The 19015-nt window shown below is 59.0% G+C and overlaps 1 protein-coding gene across 8 annotated transcripts; it reads left to right on the top strand.

Annotated features, from left to right (window-relative positions):
• The first annotated feature begins 1607 nt into the window (after positions 1 to 1607).
• On the top strand, positions 1608 to 18963 carry CELF6 (CUGBP Elav-like family member 6). 8 transcript variants are annotated; one of them, XM_005521355.3, is made up of 13 exons: positions 1608 to 1851; positions 5587 to 5669; positions 12141 to 12189; positions 13639 to 13767; positions 13852 to 13931; positions 14389 to 14532; positions 14882 to 15026; positions 15108 to 15257; positions 15525 to 15587; positions 16418 to 16498; positions 16604 to 16747; positions 17776 to 17925; positions 18095 to 18963. In XM_005521355.3, the coding sequence occupies exons 1-12, from the start codon at positions 1608 to 1610 to the stop codon at positions 17901 to 17903; spliced, it is 1440 nt and encodes a 479-aa protein (XP_005521412.2). In that variant the 3' UTR covers positions 17904 to 17925; positions 18095 to 18963. The 8 variants fall into 8 exon arrangements, with proteins under 8 accessions (XP_005521412.2, XP_087919021.1, XP_087919022.1 ...); XM_088062895.1 differs by having other exon boundaries at positions 16421 to 16498; XM_088062896.1 differs by having other exon boundaries at positions 13642 to 13767.
• Positions 18964 to 19015: the final 52 nt, after the last annotated feature.

The raw sequence follows: 19015 nt of genomic DNA on the forward strand, positions 1-19015 counted from the left end.
GTGTGCGTTGTGTGTGTGCTTGTGGACACATGCACACACGTGGTTACGGCTCCTCACCCACTTGTGCACACACATGCATGAGGATCATTGAGCACACGTGCATTAAGGGCCCTTGCTCACACGCATGCACAAATGCGCTTGCTCACACGTGGCCCGAAGCCACATGTGCTGTGCATGCCCTTGCACATACTTACACACACGTGTGCACTCTTGCAGCACCTGTATGTGCTTGCACACGCTTGGGCACGCATGCATGTGTTTGTGTAGACTTGCATGTGCTTGCACACATGCTCACACACGCACACATGCACACAGCATTGCACACGCTCACACCCCTTCCGCACTCACAAGCCCCTGCACGCACAAAGCAGCGTGCAGGGGAAGCCAGGCCTTCTCCCACCTGGCTGCTGCTTTGGGACTAATTAATTAATTAACGACCAGGTATTAAATACCAGGTATTAAAGCTGCTCAGTCTAATTACAGATCTTTCGAGGTGATGCAGGAGGGAAGTGCTCCCCTCCTCCCCGTTCTGGGGCAGCCCCAGGGGGGCAACAGGGGTAGTGTGGGGTCCATGGAGGTGAAAAACCCAACAAAGTGTTCAAATGGACCCTTTTTGAGCCTCTTCTGTGTGTTTAAACACTGCTCTGAGGTGGGGAGCAGAGAGGGGCTAAGTCTGGAGGCTACTGATGGGCTGCAGGGGGAAGGTGAGAGGCTGCTCAGCCCTTTGGCCAGCCCTGATGGGGGTCGGAGGGATGATAGGGGGAAAAGGGGGAGGGAGAGGGGTGAGGGAATAGAGGCAGGATGGAGGTGGTGGGGGATGATGGGGGTGATGGGGAGACGGGGGAAAGGGAGGAACATAGGAGGTGATGGGGGTGATGGGGGAATGAGGGGAAAGGGGGTGCCTGAGGGGATATGAGGGGAATGGGGGGAGGCGGGGCAGTAGAGGGGGTGATTGGGGGGGGATTAGGAGGGAGGCCGGGAGTGATGGGGGTGATGGGCACGATGGAGATGACGGAGGAGGGTGATGGAGGTGATAGAAGGTGATGGGGGTGATAGGGATGATGGGAGGTAATGGAGGGTGAGGAGGATGATGGTCGCGATGGGAGTGATTGTGGCGATAGGGCTAATGGGGATGATAGGGATGATGGGGATGTCGGGTGGTGATGGGGGGTGATAAGAATTCTGGTAGTGGGGCGGGGGGGGTGATGGTAATGACGGAGGGTGAGGGGGATGATGGGGGTGATGGGGTGATGGGGGTGGCGGGGGCCGACCGGGGCGACACGGGGGGATTTGGGCGCGGGGGGGGGGGTTCGGGGTCAGCCCGGCAGGGCGCAGCAGTGGGCGGAGCCGGACCGCGCCACGCCCCCTCCTTCCGCCCCCCGGTTCTGATTGGCCATCGCCCCCTCATTATGCTAATACAGCGCCCCTGGGCGGGGCCGTCCGGTTGACGTCACGGGCCCGCTGGCGGGCGCGGGCCGAGCCGAGCCGAGCCGAGAGGTGCCGAGCGGGGCGGTGCCGAGCGGTGCCGACGCGAGCCGAGCGGTGCCGAGCGGTGCCGGGCGGTGCCGAGCGGTGCCGGTCGGGCGGGGCGGGGCGCGGAACGGGCCATGGCGGCGGCGGCGGCGGGCGAGGCGGCGGGGGCGGCGTTCAGCACCGCGAACAGCGGCCGGGTGAACGGGCTGAGCCGCCCGCCCGGCGCCATCGCCATGAAGGACCACGACGCCATCAAGCTGTTCGTGGGGCAGATTCCGCGCAACCTGGAGGAGAGCGACCTCAAGCCGCTCTTCGAGGAGTTCGGCCGCATCTACGAGCTCACCGTGCTCAAGGATCGCTTCACCGGCATGCACAAAGGTGCGGGGGCGGCGGGCCGGGGGACCCCCCGGGTGGGACGCTCTGACATGGGACACCCAGGTGTGGGGCTGGCGTGAGGTCAGGTGGGACACCCTGGGGTGGGAGAGACCCACAATACCCCCAGTGAGGTACTGTTTTGCTGGGACACCCTGAGGTGGGGGGGATCCCCAGTGAGGTACTGTTCTGGTGGGACATCCTGAGGTGGGGGGGATCCCCAGTGAGGTACTGTTTTGCTGGGACACCCTGAGGTGGGGGGGGTCCCCAGTGAGGTACTGCTCTGGTGGGACACCCTGAGGTGGGGGGGATCCCCAGTGAGGTACTGCTCTGGTGGGACATCCTGAGGTGGGGGGGATCCCCAGTGAGGTACTGCTCTGGTGGGACATCCTGAGGTGGGGGGGATCCCCAGTGAGGTACTGCTCTGGTGGGACATCCTGAGGTGGGGGGATCCCCAGTGAGGTACTGCTCTGGTGGGACATCCTAAGGTGGGGACATCACTGAGATGGAGCACCTAAGTATGGGCCACCCGTGAGGCAGGACAAACTGAGGTGGGGGGAACCTCTCAGGTGAGGGCTCCTGTCCCTCTGGTGGGATACCCCTGAGGTGAGGTACCCCTCGAGTGGGGCCGCCTGAGATGGATCATCTTGACAAAGGGATACCCTTCAGGTGGGACGCCCTGAGGGTGGGGACCCCTCACTTGTGATACCCCGTGGTGGGATAAACTGAGATGGAGCACCCTGGCATATAGAGGGGCCCCTGGCGGAAGACACCCCTGAAATGGGACACCCTGAGGCAAAAGCACCCAAATGTGAGGCACCCCTGACATGGCACAGCCTGAGGTAGAATATCCCTGAGATGAAGGCACCCCTGAAATGAGGTTCCCCATCAGATGGGACAACCTGAGGTTTGGTACCTTAGTGTGGACGATCACTGAAGTGGGATGCCCTGAGATGAGGATACCCCTCATGTGGGCCATCCTGAGATGGACCATGCCAAGACAGGGGTACCTCTAAGGTGGGACATTCCTGAGGCAGAGGCACCCATGAAGTGGTGCACCTGAGGAGGAGCACCCCGAGGTATAGATGGGATGCTTTGGAGGGGGCACCATAATCTGGAAGTATGCCTGAAGTTGGAGCCGCACTGGTATGGGAGCACCTCTTGAGATGGGGGTACCCGTGAGGTGATGTACCCCTGAAATGGAGGTACCCCTGAGGTGAGGTACCCAAATATGGGATACCCCTCAGTTGAGTTATACCCAAGGTGGAGATACCCTTGATCTGGAGGATACCCATAAGTATGGGGCACCCCAAAGAGGGGAAGCCCCTGGGGTAAAGGTACCCCTAAGCTGGAGACAACCTTGAGGCAGAGCACCCTGAGGTGGGAGCACCCCAGTACAGAGCATTTGGATATATGTCCCCTCCTAAGATTGGGGTGCACCTGAGGAAGAGGAGAGCACTTACCTAGGGTCAGTTGTCTGGCTTGGGGGCACCCCTGGGATCAGAGCATCACAGGGCAGGGAGCACTGCAATGGATTTTAGAACATCTGTCTGGCTTGGGGGCACCTGTCTGGCATTGGCACACCCACATGAGTTTTGTGCACGCCTGGAGTTGGAGCACCCCTGGGACACAGACACCCACTGTGGATGGGGACACGCCATGTCTGCACTGTGCCCCAAGTGCTGTGGCACTGTGGCACGGCACACAGAGCACGGGCGCTTGGAGCAGTGACACACCGAGGGGGTCACTTAGGCACCACTGAGGTCTCTACGGAGGAGCTGCGGTGTGCAGCCCCAGAGCAGAGTCAAGGCACCCCTGGTGTCACCCAGACAGGAGCCACAAGCTGTCACCAAACTGCCGTGCCACGGCCAGCACCTGCTTCGCTGGGACTTTCCTGGGAAGCCAAAACTTGTGGTTTTCCAATGTTTGTGGTTGCTGCCTTGTCGATGCCCTCCGGCTATGGGGCAGCCGCCTGGACTGTCATCTTTGGCACTGTGGCCTCCAACATTTCTCTGGTATCTCTGAAGCTGCTTGTGTGCCTGGATCAATGGGATTTGCACCCTTCCAGGCCTGCTCAGTGCTTCCTCCAGCACGGGCTTCAACGTCTGCGGCCCAGCCGCGTGATTTAATTGCGGACGCTCCTCTAATTTGAACGGCATCCTCCCTCCCGGCGAGCCTCCAGAGCAGAACCGCTCCTGCGCCAGCCTTCCGAACTTCTCCAGAATGCCCAGGCACTGTCTACATTGTCGCCTGCAGGAAAAACAGGGAAAAAAAAGAGAAAAAGAAGAGCGGAGAGCAGGAAGCCAACATGATTACAGATGGTAAACACTGGAAATGGCACCAGGACTGAGGCGAGCTGCTGTGCTGATCTCCCCTTCCCGCCCGCAGCAGGAGAGTATTGATCTAGGGGGAATTCTCCTTGCTCTCCATGAGGGCAGATGTCCCCAGTACCCCAAGGCGAGTGAAGGACCCCATCCCACAGCATCCCCCGCCCTGCCGACATGCTCCCTCTCCTCCCAGGCACGCTGATTGTACTTATTAAGAGTTATTAATACTTAATCAGCTGGCGGATTTAATTGTGCCAATATTAAAAATGCATCAATGTCAATTTTATTCATTAAATATTTACTTTGTTGAAGGGAAACTGTTTTGCTGCTGTTTTAATATCACTTTCAGATGCTTTTGGATGTGACCCCAGCAAATTGGGGGGGAGCCCTCAGGGAGGGAGCGGTGCAGCGGTGGCACAGGCACCAGGAATGCTTCAGGAGAGACGGAGGGAAGAGGACCGGACCCTGTCCCCAGGGCTCGCTCGTTGCTGCCAGCTCTGTGCAAGCGAGTGGCTCGGCAGCGTGAGTCAGCGTGGGAAAACCTCACCCCAGGCGTATTCCCGATTTCCAAAGCGCCATGATGTCGAAGGAGCCGGAGTGCCTTCGCCACATGAATCTCATCCCAAGGAGGATGCTCAGGGCTGGGAGAAGCGTGGTGGCAAGACAGGGTGCACAGCCTTGAGCCTGGAGATCTGCTTCCTGGAGGACTTGGGCTGTGGCTTTCCCCAGGGCTGGGGCCAGAGCGCCGCTGCCTGTGTGCTGCCTGCTCCTTCCTGGCTTCCTCCTTCATCCCGCTGCTCCATCTTCTACCCTGTTCTGGGGGTGAACTGTGACCCTGTGTGTGCCCATCTGGGTGTAGAGTACCAGGGTACCAGGCTGCTGGATTCTGGATGCCATGGGGCCAGGGTGTCAGCGTGACGGGATGGTTGATGCCACGGTGCTGAGCTGCTGGATGCCACAGTGCCAGGGTGCTGGATGCCATGGTGCCAGATGGTCAGGATGCTTGTTGCTGGATGCCATGGTGCTGAGGTGATGGATGCCAGGGTGCCACATCCCAGGTTACAGATGGCCAGGGTGCCAGAATGTCAGGGTGCTGGGATGCTGGATGCCATGGTGCTGAGGTACCGAATGCCATCATGCCAGGTTGCTGGGGTTCTGGATGCCACCGTGCCAGGGTGCTGGGATACCAGGTGCCGCAGGGCCAGGGTTCTGGATGCCAGAGTATCAAGTGCCATGCTGCTGGGGTGCTGGATGCCACACTACCAGGGTGCTGGGGTGTTTGGTATCACCGTGCTGGATGCCAGGATGCTGAGACACCACGGTGCTGTATCAGCTGTGCCACCAGCTCCCTGTGTGCTCAGGGTGCTGTGGCAGTACTAGGCCGGACACTGATCCCATCTCCCTGTCTCCACAGGCTGTGCCTTCCTCACCTACTGCGCCCGCGACTCCGCACTGAAGGCACAGAGCGCCCTGCACGAGCAGAAGACACTGCCAGGGGTGAGTGACACCAGGGGGTCAGGGTGAGTTGGGGCAGGGGCTGGTGACACCTCCCTGAAGCACGGGAGAATTAAGTGACACTGAGGTGGTCGAGTTGAGCTGGAGCAGCGCCTGGTGACACCTCCCCGAGGCATGGAAGCCTTAAGTGACACCGGGGTATCGGGGTGAGCCAGGGCATGGGCTGGTGACACCTCCCCAAGGCATGGAAGCCTTAAGTGACACCGAGGGATGGGGTGAAGCAGGGCGGGGGCTGGTGACACCTCCCCGAGGCGCGGGAGCCACTTCCAGCAGCCGCAAACCAAGGCATCGATTTTCCAGCCGCCCGCGTGCTGTTGCGCTTTCTGTGGGCTCCGACCTCCCGAGCTTAACAAAGTGAAAATAAATATTTAATTATTCGCCTAAATAAAAATCAATAGGCCCGCGGGTTGGCTGGGGAAAGAGCCGGGGCCCATGAATATCAATCCCTGCCGTGTGTGTGTGGAGCTGACAGAGGGGGGATGAGGTTTGCGGGGATATGGCTTCCTGAGCCGTACTCTCACCAGCAGGGCCATGCTTCAGTAGGTTCAAGAGTTAACAGAACACCTTGGCAGCCTAAAGGAGGCCGGGGTCAGGCCCTGCCTGGGGGGGTTCTCATCAGGCACACACGTGTGTATGGCTGCTGCCATGGCCACTTGCTTGGGGGATGGGGTGTGTGTATGAGCACATGTGGATGTGCCCCACAGGGGCTCACGGCTGTGTCCACCCCTCTGTGTGTGTGTGCACACAGCAGTGCAGGGGACTGTGTGCTTGTGCTCACACCCCTGTGCCCATGCAGGTGCTCACACCTACGGTACTGTGTATGAGCACACCCTGTGAAGGTGCTCACACCTGTGTGTGCTCGCCTGTCTGGGTCTGAGCACTCCTTCTGTGCTTGTGCACACCGATGTGTACGCACTTGTGTACACTTGGGTACACACCTATGAGTGCCTGTGAACACACCTGTGTCTGTGCGCACCTCTCTGCTTGTGCACACAAGCACACGCATGTGTGTTTATGTACAACCCCTCTACCTGTGCATACCTCATACTTGTGCATCCCTCCTGTACCTGTACTCACACCCCCGCACCTGCTGACCCCCTGTACCTGTACTCACACCCCTGTACCTGCTGACCCCCTGTACCTGTACTCACACCCCCGTACCTGCTGACCCTCTGTACCTGTACTTACACCCCCGTACCTGCTGACCCCCTGTACCTGTACTCACACCCCTGGACCTGCTGACCCCCTGTACTTGTACTCACACCCCTGGACCTGCTGACCCCCTGTACCTGTACTCACACCCCTGGACCTGCTGACCCCCTGTACCTGTACTCACACCCCTGGACCTGCTGACCCCCTGTACTTGTACTCACACCCCTGGACCTGCTGACCCCCTGTACCTGTACTCACACCCCTGGACCTGCTGACCCCCTGTACCTGTACTTACACCCCTGGACCTGCTGACCCCCTATAGCTGCGTACTCCCCATGTTCCCACCCTCGCCACCCGGCCCCAGCCAGGCTCCGCCCCCGGCGTGTCGGGGGACCGGGGGCGTGTCCAGACGGTGATGGGCGTGTCCCAAGTGAGGCCCCGCCCCGGCTCGGCTCGGTGGGGCTGCGGCCGGCCCGCCCTGTGCCCCGCCCCCCGCGCGCCGCTGCGCGAGCCCAGCCGAATCCAGCCGAGCCGAACCGAACCCAGCCGAGCCTAGCCGAACCCAGCCCAGCCCTGCCGAGCCCGGCCTCGCCGAGCCGAGCGAAGCCGAACCCGGCCGAGCCGCCTCGGGTGGAGCCGAGCGCAGCCGAGCTCAGCCGAACCACCTCGGTGGAGCCGGCGGTCCGGCCGGTCCGGCCATGCAGCTGCCGCAGGTGCCGGCGCCGGGGCCGCGGCCGCCCGTGCTGTGGGTGCCCGCCGGGGCCAAGATCCTCTGCATCGAGGTAGGGCCCCGCCTTTGTCTGCCGCCGCCTCCGCCCGGCCCGGCACGGCCCGGCACCGCCCGGCAGCCTCCGCTCGCGCCGGGGTGGGGGAGCTGCACCCGGGGGTTGTAGGAGGGATGTGGGTGATGGCGGAGGGGTGTATCTGCTCCCGGGGATGCTGTGTGGGAGTGGGGTGATGGCGAGGGTGTGGATCCTTGCTCCCGGGGATGGGCATGGAGGGGTGTTGATGGTGAGCAGGGCGTATCTGCACACAGGGATGAGGATGGAGCGGTGTTGGTGAGGGGGTGCATCTGCTCCCAGGGATATGCTGGGGATACAGCAGTGTTTGTGATCGGGGTGTAATCGCACACAGGGATGGTGGGTGTGAGTGTGGGTGTTAGTGATGGAGTGTATCTGAACCCAGGGATGGGAATGAGGATGGAGCAGTGTTGGTGAGGGGGTGTATCTGAACCCAGGCATAGGATGGGGATGGAGCAGTACTGGTGATCAGGGTGTATTTGCACACAGGGATGGGGATGCAGGGCTGTTGATGAGCAGGGTGAATGTGCACACGGGGTTGGGGTGTGTGAGTGGGAGTGTTGCAGGGTGTATCTGCACACAGGGATGAGGATGGAGGGGTGTTGGTGGGGAGGTGTATCTGCTCCCAGGGATGGTGTGGGCGGGTGTGGGTGTCGCAGGGTGTATCTGCACTCAGAGATGAGGATTGGGGGTGTCAGTGACAGGGTGTATCTGCTCCCAGGGATGGGTGTTGGGGATGGAGGAGTGTTGGTGAGGAGGGTGTATTTGCACAGAAGAATGGGGTTAGAGGGGTGTTGGTGCGGGGATGTATCTGCACCCAGGGATGGCTTGTGTGGGTGTGAGTGTTACTGTGAAGGATGTATCTGCACCCAGGGATGGGGTGCATGTGTTGGCAGGGTGGTTGTTGGTGATGAGGGTGTATTTGCACTCAGGGATGGGGGCTGTGTGTGTGTGTGGCTGAGAGGGTGTATCTGCACCCAGGGAAGAGGAGGGTGTTGTTAGAGGGGTGTTGGTAATGTATCTAGACCCAGGGAGGCTGTGTGTGGTGTGGGTGTCAGTGAGGAGGGTGTTCTGGCACCCAGGAATGCTGTGTGGGGGGTGTGTTTGCAGGCAGGGATGGAGGATGATGGTGAGGAGGTGTATCTGTCCCCAGGGATGGGTTTGGTGTGTGTTGGCTGGAGGGTGTATTTTCCACCGCAGGTTTGTGTGTGTGTGGTGCAGGTGTGCAGGGGGCAGCGCTCGGGGGTGTTACACCCACAGGCAGTGTGGGGAGGGGTGTGTGCATTGGCAGGGGTATGGCTTTGACCCCCAGGTGTGTGCAGGTGGGTGTGCAAGCATGTGGATGTCTGGTATGTGGGAAGGGGAGTTTAGGGTGTCTTTGCCCCCAGTGATGGTGACAGGGTGTGGGTGCACATGGGCCGGGGGAGTGGCAGCAGTGGGGGTGTGTGGGCACACCGGGTGTGACAGGGAGTGCAGGTGTGCGCAGGTGTTGCGCTGGGCTCAGGTGTGCGTGGGTGGCCGTGAGGATGTGATGTGGGTGCTGTTGGGGGTGCCGTGAGCCCACCCAAATTGTCCATGTGTCTGCAGAGGGCTCCCGGGGGTCCCACTGCTACACTGCTGCTACAGCGTGGAAACTGAGGCAAGGGGCATCATATCCCCGGTGCTGGCTGTGTGTCCTGGGGTGCGTGCCTGTGGTTGTGTGTGATCCATGGCAGCGGGGAGGGTTCTGTGGGTGTTGCGTGGCACGAGGGCTGGGGTTGTCCAGGTGTCTGGGGGGCTGTGTGCGGGGTGCACGGCCACATGTGGGTGTGCAGCGGTGCTGGGACAGACGTGCCGTGTGCGCAGTGCTGCGTGGGCACGGCTGTGTGGCTCCGGAGGTCTACGGCTGTGCCAGGGGGGGATTGGGGGTGGGTGCGCTTGGGGGGTACTGGGGGGCTGTGGTTGTGTTCAGAGGTGTGTGGGTGCGTGCAGGGTGTGCCAGGGTGGTCATGCACGTGCAGGGCTGTGCAGTGGTGTGGCTGTCCCCAGGATGGCTGTGTGGCCTTGCTGGGGGTTACCCCCAGGGCTCTCTCAAGCTGCTCCTGGGATGAGTGACTGCCAGTACCTCGGTTCCTGTCTCCCTGGGGTGCCATGGACACTTGCTGCTCCAGTGTCACTGGCCACCTCCATCTCGTTTGGGTGCATGGTGGCCTGCTGGATCCTCTGGCTGTTGGTTGTGAGGACAAGGAGGAGGAGTGTGATGCCACGGAAGGAACAAAGGCCAGAAGTGACCCTGTCCCACTGGGCACGTTCCCCCACAGTGATTCTATGAGCTGGCTCTCCCTGCTACCCAGGCTCTTGGGGGGTTCTGAATTTGTGTGGGGGACAGTGCCTGGGCAGTCAGGAGGTGGTTTAGTAACCCCCTGTGCTGTGGAACACCAGTGGTTTGGTCTTGGGGTAGCTCCAGCTTTGTGGACTGCTGGTGATGGTGCTGGAACACCCCAAGCAGGGTGTCACTATATCCTCGAGGTGTGGGAGATGGCTGGGAGTTGAGGATGGATGAATGGATGAATGGATGAATGGATGGATGCTGTGGGGGTGAAAATGTGGGTGGTAGCAAGATGGGAGATAGATGGGCAGATGTAAGGGTGGTAGAGATGGATTGGTGTTGGGGGGATGGATGGGTGTTGGGGTGTGGATGGAAGGTCACGGCAATATAGACAGATGCTATGGGAATGGATGGGTGTTCTGAGGATGGGTGTTGGGGGTATGGATGGATGGATGCCATGGGAATGGGTGTTGGAGTGGCTGGACGACTCCTGGAGGAAGATGGGTGGGTAGGTGATTGTGTGGGTGTCCAGGATGGATGAATGGATGGATGGGTGTTGCAAGGAGGGCAGGTGGGTGTCAGGAGCAGGGGAAAATGCCTGGGTGGCTGTTTAGTGTGGGAGGATGGATAGAGGGCTGTGTGGACACAGTGCAGGGGTGCTGTGGGGACAATCAGGAGGTCTGGGTGCCACAGGGGATCACCGAGCACCCTGTGGTGCGCATGTGGTGATGCCAAGGGTGCCAAAACCTCCTTCTGGGGGTATCTACAGGCCAGGACAAGTTCTCCTCAGTACGGTGTGGCAGCCCTGGGGTAGGTTAGCTGGTCCCCAAGGCCTGACATTTATAAACATCAGCCGCTCCCAGGGAATCAATACAGTTTAATAACCGGCGAGCGGAGACGGGAGACACATCAAAATGACACTCTGCGGCTCCGTAAATGTTATTCTAAATCATCCTCACTGGGTTTATTACATTAGGCATACAGCAGCGGGCATGGGAAATTTATTCCATCAAAGGCCATCGTGCTGGTAAATGGGGCTGGCGGGTCAGTGGAAGGGGCAGGCTCCCCCCAAAATGGGGTTCCCTCCTCCTGGCTGTGACAGGGATGTGAGGGACAGCAGGCTTCTGGGTTTAGGGTCTTGGTGCTGTCACAGCCTCCTGAGTTTGGGGTGAGCCAAATCCTGCCCTGGCACAAGGTGGATGTTCGAGGGACTGGTGGCATTATGGGTGAAACTGTGAGGTGTCCCTCAGTGCCACCCTGTGCTACCCCATGACTCCTGGGGACTCAATCCCTTCCCTGGACCATCCCCAGCTCTGCGCTGACATTTCTCTCCACGTTTCCCTGGAGACGAGGCGGTTGCTGTGGAAACCTCCCTCCTCTTCTCTCTTACCCATCCTCTTCCTCACCCTGATGTGGGGGGAACCGGCTCTGCCCCCACCCAGCCCCAAAATTTAGGGACGCCTTCCAGGGGTGCAGCGGGGGGCACCAGGGATGGGGGTGCGCACGCACGTGGGGGTGACTGTCCCCGTGTGTGCTCAAGGCGTGTTCGTGTGTGCACCCCCGCGCCGTCATGTGTGACATCTCGCCGTTGCCGTGGCGACCCCATCGAGCACATGGCTCGGGCTCCGCAGCATCGCGGGGGAAGCATGCTTGTTGCCGTGGAAACGGCCATAATTGTAGCATTTTTCGGCTAAAAGAGGGGAAAAAGGAGGGGGAGAGAGGAGGAGAAATGGCTCCATGGGGCAGCGGGCCAGGGACGTGCCTGCCAGCCCAGCGTGTCCTGCTGCACACGGGTGTCACGCTCTCGGATGCACACGGCGGTGACAAGGAGGAGGCCAAATTTGGGTGAGGTTTGGGAAAAGGAGGGCAATGGTGCCAGAGGGGCCGGGGCCGGCGGGGTGCTGCTGCTGCCTCTGCAGTCCTTTGCAGTCGAGGAAAGCGGGCAGGCGGCCAAGCCTGGCACTGGCGGCCCCACAGGCGCCTGCAGCACTGGGTGCCCATAGCCAGGGCCAGAGATTGCCCTTTGCACATGGCATCCCTGGGTTGCTGTGGCCACAAGCCCCAGAGCAGTTCATGCAGGTCCCTCCCCTTTTCCCCAGCTGCCGGTGCCAGTCATTGGCCAAATCTTGCTGTTCCCCATGGAAAGGCTTCAGGGGCCACCACACTGACCACCCGCTCTCGCTTGTGTTGCAGATGAACCGCCCCATCCAGGTGAAGCCGGCCGACAGCGAGGGCCGAGGAGGTAGGTCCCCAATTCTCTGGATGCCTGGCACGGGCAGGGTGGCACAGGGTCACCCAGGGGGTGATGGGGGACGTGGTGGCATCACGAGGGCTGCTGTGGGAAGCTTGGTTTGCAGAGAAATCCAGGAAAGGAGCTGCCTTTGCTGGTGGCATCCAAACCAGGGTGCAGAGCAAGTGCCATCTTCTCTCTCCCTGTCTGGTCAGCTGTGGGGAGCATCCTGATGTCATCCTGGGAATGTCCTGACATCATACCACGAGTACCCCAACATCCTGGGGGGCAGAGCAGCCACCAGCCACTCCCCCTCACCACGTTCATTTGCCAAACAATGCAATTCCCTCTCCAGAGCTGCCTGTGGGGACCCCGGGGCAGGAGTTGGCTGCTTGTGGCCCAAGCCCCTCTCAAACTACCACCCCCCCAAATTCTTTGTGAGCATTTGCCACTCATCAGGCTGTGGCATTGCCGGGTTGAGGTGATCATTTGGGCAAAATCGCAGGAATTGGATCAAAATCCCGCATCTGTTGTGTTGCTGGGCAGGTAGGCACTATCAGACGTGCAGGATGCTCCCGTGGGGCCACCTGCACTTGGCAGCATGGCTGGGATAGATCCCCCCCCATCCAAACCCTGTTATTAAACACATCGGGAGCTGGTCCCAGCATGTCCCAGAGGGACCTGGCAAATAAATTACCCACTTACCGTGCGTAATTGGTGAAGGATTAAAAATCGATGGGTGATCTGGGGCTCCTGTCTCCAGCCCCTTCACCCAGGAGGCACCGCTGGGCTGCCCAGCCCACTCCCCTGCGAGGTGCTTTATGTTTAACTAGACAACACACGAGCCCTATTCCCTTAACTAATTTTCCTGGTACCTTAACAGACGAAGCGTTCATCGTCTGCTGCCATTATTTATTTATTTCCCCAGCAACGCTCTTGACAGGGCACCTTATTTTCTTTGTCAAATGCCATTAGCGTGCGGCGGGAGCGCGCGGCCGCACAAGACAGATGCTGGTAATAATCATGAAATTCTCATTATTTACTATCCCTTCTCTTGTGTTTGGATTATTGATGTCCCCTGGGCACGGCTGGAGGCTGCGGGTTGTTCTGTGAGTCAGTCACACGAGGGTGATCACCTCTGGTTTGTGGGTTCTCTTTGTTCCACCGCATCCTGCCCCAGTGCTGGGGGAGCCAGCCCCTCCATCCCTGGGGAAAACCCCAGCTCCACTCCATAAAGCAATGGCTCTGCCAGGATTCACCCCACAGCAATTTCCCCAGAGGAGAGGTTTTCCCACCCTTAGTGTTCTGCAGGACGAAGATGCACCTTCTCCGTGGGATCGGTGTTGCTCCCTCCCTTTGATGTCACTTGGCTCCTTCCCCTCCACACACCATTCGTGATGAGGCGTTGGGATGGAGACCTCCCACTCTCCCCCTTTCTGATGGGCTTGGTTTTGTTTTTAGAAGACAGGAAGCTCTTTGTGGGCATGCTGGGGAAGCAGCAGAGCGAGGACGATGTCCGCCGCCTCTTTGAGCCCTTTGGCCAGATTGAGGAATGCACCATCCTCCGAGGGCCTGATGGAGCCAGCAAAGGTGGGCTTTGGGGCACTGGGTGGGCACTCTGTGGACCTGCAATGGCCAAACCCAACCTGTCCCATGTTCCCTCTGTTCCCTTAGGTTGTGCCTTTGTGAAATACGGCAGCCACGCTGAGGCACAGGCTGCCATCAACAGCCTGCACGGCAGCCAAACCATGCCGGTAAGTGCCAGGCTCGCACCCTGCCCCAGCTGACCCCGTGCTGCCTGCTTAATCCAATCACCCACTAATTTGATCCTCAGTCTAATTGCATCAAAATCCTACAGACTGACAATTTGTTGGCCACATCACCCCAGATTCCTCCTTGCCAGGGTGCTGAGCCCTGGAGGCGGGAGCGTGGGGCTAATTCTCTCCATGCCAGAGAAAGGGGCAGTTTAATTAACGCTGAAGGTCAGAATTGTGGACAAGGAAGGGAAAGGAAGCAGAGGTCAGGGAGTTGCCACTGGGGAGAAAAACTGGCTATAATTAAACCTCACACTGATGATTGGCTGCTTTTGCCAAGCTGGGCAGTGTCCCAGGGCTGAAGATGCTGCGGACACTGTGAGCCACACCCACGGCAGGCACAGTTTGGGGGCGTTGCTGTGGTCCCACCATCAGCCCCATCTTCCCCCCACCTCAGGGTGCCTCGTCCAGCCTGGTGGTGAAGTTTGCAGACACGGATAAGGAGAGGACCCTGCGGCGGATGCATCAGATGGCGGGGCAGCTGGGCATCTTCAATCCCATGACCATCCAGTTCGGCGCCTACGGGGCCTACACGCAAGCGGTAGGAGCTGGTGCAGGCCGGGAGCTTTGGGGGACCCCCGTGGGTGGCGGGGGCTGGTTTGGCCCATGAAAACACCAGTGCCAGGGAGTGTGGATGCCTGGCAGGCCTGGTGTATCCCTGTTTAAGGGCAGATGCAGGGCTTCCTCCCCACAGCTGAGGGTGGTTGTAGGGTTCAGTGATCCCATATTTAGTACCACCAAGACCAGGACTCCTGTCCCCAGGTCTGGCAGCTGGTGGCATTTATCCCTCTGAATCCATTTGAAGCAGAGATGATGATTTACCCTCCCCTCTCTCTCTCCTTCTCTCTGCCTTTCGTTCTCTGTCTCCTTTCCCCCTTTCTTTCCCGAAGATCATGCAGCAGCAGGCAGCCCTGATGGCGGCCGCGCAGGGCACCTGCCTCAACCCCATGGCTGCCATCGCTGCCGCCCAGATGCAACAAATGGCCGCCTTCAATGTCAGCGGGCTGGTGGCTGCCCCCCTCACCCCCTCTTCAGGTAGGACCCCCACATTTACCATTTGGCATCCCCCAGGGGCACTCTTGGGGTGCTGGCAGCACTGACGCCGTGCTCCTGCAGGTACAAGCACCCCTCCCGGGATCAGCACGGCGCCGGTGCCCAGCATCGCCACGCCCATTGGGGTGAACGGCTTCAGCCCGCTGCCACCCCAGACCAACGGGCAGCCCGCCTCCGAGACCATCTACACCAACGGCATCCACCCCTACCCAGGTACAGCCCTCCTGGGGCGAGGGGACTGTGCTTGGCTCATGCCAGGTGCTCAAGGGGTGCTCCCCGTCCCAGGAACACCAGCCGTGTGCTCCCGTGGCATCGCTGCAGGGAGGAGGGAATTCAGGCAAGGAGCAGCTCTGCCCCTCCATGGCGGCGCTTGGCCAGGAGCCCTTTCCCGTGGGAGCTGCACATGCATCCCTGGCTTTCTCTGGCTTTCTCTGGCTTTCTCTGGCTTATCCTGTCTTCTCCTTTCTCTTCTCTTCCCAGCTCAAAGCCCCACGGTGGCAGACCCCCTCCAGCAGGCCTACGCCGGCATGCAGCACTATGCAGGTCTCAAACTTTGCTTCCCACTCCTTCCCTTTTTTCTCCCCTCTTCGCTCCTCACCCTTATTTTTGGGAGATGAACATCACCCTGGGGTTGAACACTGGACTGGGGCAGTGTATTTGGGCACAGATTCATGAGGAGTGCAGCAGTTGCTGTGCCCTGGCAGGAGCTCCAGGGTGGCAAAGCCAGTGAAAGCGCTGTCCCCTCATCCCACTGGCTCCTGTCGTGGACCCTCGTGCAAATTCTGGATGGTGCAAAGTGAATTTTAATACCTGTAGGGCTGAGAGAACTCCATGTGGGAGCCCTGGCAGTGGTACTGAGAAGAGGGGGTGACATTTAGGAGGTGACAGTGGGCCAGCTCCACACCAAGACGCTGAAGTCTTTGGATATTCATCACGTGACCAAATCTGATGGCCAAGGACATGGGCCGTGGAGGGAAGGGAGTCAGAGCCTCCTGTGGAAATATGTCAAGCCCAGCAGCCATTTAATTAGGAGCACTGATAGCAACATCCAGATTTGCAACAGAAAATCAAGTTTTGGACCCCAAATCTTTGGGGTTTTTCAGCCAAACATACCATCTTTCCTCAGCTTTGAGGCCAGTAAAATTACTTGAGTAATATTTGAGCAGTAATATTTCTGCTATCACCAGCATCGCTCCTAGGAGAGCTGTTCCCATACCCCTGATGTGTTGGGAGGGGTGGGAAAGGACAAGCCAGCAGCCATGGGGCAGGAGAGGCCCCTCAATCACAGGTGGCAGCAGGGGACATGCCTGTCCTAGCCCTTCCTGTGGCTGGGGTGGGTGCTGTGGCCTCAGCTTCTTGTTTCTGTCTTCCAGCAGCATATCCCACTGCCTATGCTCCCATCAGCCAAGCCTTTCCCCAGCAAGCACCCCTCATCCCACAGCAGCAGAGAGAAGGTGAGGGGTGGGGGTCACCCCATGTGGGGCCGGTGGCTCCTCAGTGTCCCCCCAGCGTGACCCCACCTGGCAGCTGACATGTCCTGTCCTTTGTGTGTCACCCAGGTCCCGAGGGCTGTAACCTGTTTATTTATCACCTGCCCCAGGAGTTTGGGGACGCGGAGCTCACGCAGATGTTTCTGCCTTTCGGCAACGTCATCTCTGCCAAAGTCTTTGTGGACCGTGCCACCAACCAGAGTAAATGCTTTGGTAAGTCCTGGGGTGTGGCTCTCCCTGGTGTCCCAGCTCGGGGCTCCAGCTCTTCCCAGTCCCCAGCTCAAGGTTCCAGATATCCTTAATATTGCAGCTTGGAGCTTTGGCTCTTCCTCAACATCTCAATTCAGGGGTCTGCCTCTCTTCAGCGTCCCATTTTAAATATCTGACTCTCCTCGACATCCCAACTCTTGCCAGTCTCCAGCTCCAGAGTCCCATTCTCTCTGGTCTCCAACCTGGAGGTCCAGCTTTCCTAATATTCCAGCTCAAGGGGTCTGTCTCTCCCCAAATCCCAGCTCGAGGGCTTGGCTCTCCCCCAGTCTCCCTAGCCTGGAAATCTGGCTCTTCCTGACAGCCCAGCTCAGAGCATCTCTGTCTCGGGGGGTCCAGCTCTCCCTGAAGTCCCTGCTTGGGAATCTGTCTCCCAACATCTCATCTTGGGGATCTCTCTTTCCCTGGTCTCCAGCTCAGATGTCCATGTCTCCCTGCTGGGGTCCAGCTTGCTTGGGATCCAGCTCTCCCCTATGTCCCCAGCTCAGGGATCTGTATCTCCCCTTCACAGACCTTGGTGTCACTGCAGACTCTTCCACTGCGGTGTCTTTGGAGGCCCTGTCACCTCAGGGTCTCTGCAGACCTGGCCTCCAGATGTCCTCTGAGCCCACACATCCCGTCCTGCTGTCCCCACGGACCCCATCACCTCAGTGTCCCTGCAGCCCCTACCACTTTAACAGACCCTGTCACCCCAGTGGCCCCACAAACCCCATCCCTGTCCCTGCAGACAACTCCAGTGTCCTGTGGACCCTCTTATGCTGCTGTCCTCACAGCCCTGTCACCTCGGTGTCCCTGCAGGTGCCATCACCTGTCACCCAGTCCCCTGCAATCTGTGGCCGCGATGTTACCCCAGGACCCCCTTTCCCATTACTCCCAAACCAGGATCATCCCACAGGATTCCAGTGCCTGGGCTGAGGCGAGGCAGCCGCCTGTGATGTGTGTGGTGACAAGCCCCCGTGTCCCTTCCCTGCCAGGTTTCGTCAGTTTTGACAATCCGACGAGTGCTCAGGCAGCCATTCAGGCCATGAATGGCTTCCAGATCGGCATGAAGAGGCTAAAAGTGCAGCTAAAGCGGCCGAAAGACGCCAACAGACCCTACTGACCCCAGCTCAGCCTGCGGAGAGGTGAGGGGGCCTGGCCCTGGGGGACGTGGTGCCCATGGAGCCTCCCCCTGTTACATCCCCGAGTGTGTGCAGGAATCTCTGCCTGGCACCACCCACCCAATGGATCTGGGTCCCTCCCTCCGTCCTTCCCTCCCAGAAACAGGCTGCCAGCCTTTTCCTTCTGTTTCAGGTCGGACGTCCCGCAGTGTCTGACGACTTTCCCCTTCCCCAAGTGCAGTATCCAAACCCGTAACTCTCTTTCTTTGCAACACATCCCGGAGGAGGAAGAGGAGGAGGAGGAGGAGGTGAAGGAGAAAACGGCAAAGAAGAGAGTGTTTTGGTCGTAGCTTTTCCTTTTTGAATTTTTTCCCAAACTGGTCTTGTTTGTTGTTTAACGGGAATGAGAGGAAGACAAGGAAGGAGGGGAGCGATGCGGCGCCGGGGCTGCGATTCGCCGCCGGCCGCTCGCCGGGACTCACCGGATCCCTCGCTGGGAGCAAGGCTGATGGCTCCGGGCAGCCGGGCCACGATCTACCTTTGTTTTTTGGGTTTTTTTTTAAAGCACTCATTTGCTGCTACCGATTTCCCAGGAGAAACGAGGAAAAGAGGCTCCAAATGGATTCTTAAACCAAAGCCGGTGGGACGGGACCAGCCTCGGGCGCTTCACCTGGAGGATGTTTGTTTGGAAAATAAAGAAAAACGGCAAGATTTTCCTTTTTCCCTGCATTGGGGGGAAAAAAAGAAGGATCAAAGTATGTTGGACTTATAGAAGATATATATAAATAAGTATATATATATATATCCCATGGAGCAGGGGGGCGGGACACGCGCTTCCCCTGCTTGTCACTGGCACAGGGACATAGGATTACTTGTTTCAGAGTCATATCATTCCTTAGAGTTTAGGGACCAAAGGACTATTGCTTTTTTTAAATATATCTATAAATAAATTAATTTAAAAAAAAAACAAAACAAAACACACAAAAAAACGTCGGGAAAGGAGAAAATCCAAGAAAAATTAAGAAGGTTGAGTAAAACCCTCGGGCATTCAGAGCCACGAGCGTTTCCTACAGGGCTCAGATTTGGGGGGTTCAAGGGCTCGGTTTTGGGGGCC

This window comes from Pseudopodoces humilis, chromosome 16, assembly GCF_049639895.1.
Source record: "Pseudopodoces humilis isolate 2021_Gansu_Grassland_sample_001 chromosome 16, ASM4963989v1, whole genome shotgun sequence".
NCBI lineage: Eukaryota > Metazoa > Chordata > Aves > Passeriformes > Paridae > Pseudopodoces > Pseudopodoces humilis.

What these genes read in the sequence shown, in the direction of transcription:
- CELF6 (XM_005521355.3), top strand. Translation starts at nt 1,608, where the DNA reads ATGGCGGCGGCGGCGGCGGGCGAGGCGGCGGGGGCGGCGTTCAGCACC. An exon ending in AGCAGAAGACACTGCCAGGG is followed by an intron (nt 5,670 to 12,140) that starts GTGAGTGACACC and finishes CTTGTGTTGCAG; the next exon opens with ATGAACCGCCCCATCCAGGT. An exon ending in CAACCAGAGTAAATGCTTTG is followed by an intron (nt 16,748 to 17,775) that starts GTAAGTCCTGGG and finishes CTTCCCTGCCAG; the next exon opens with GTTTCGTCAGTTTTGACAAT.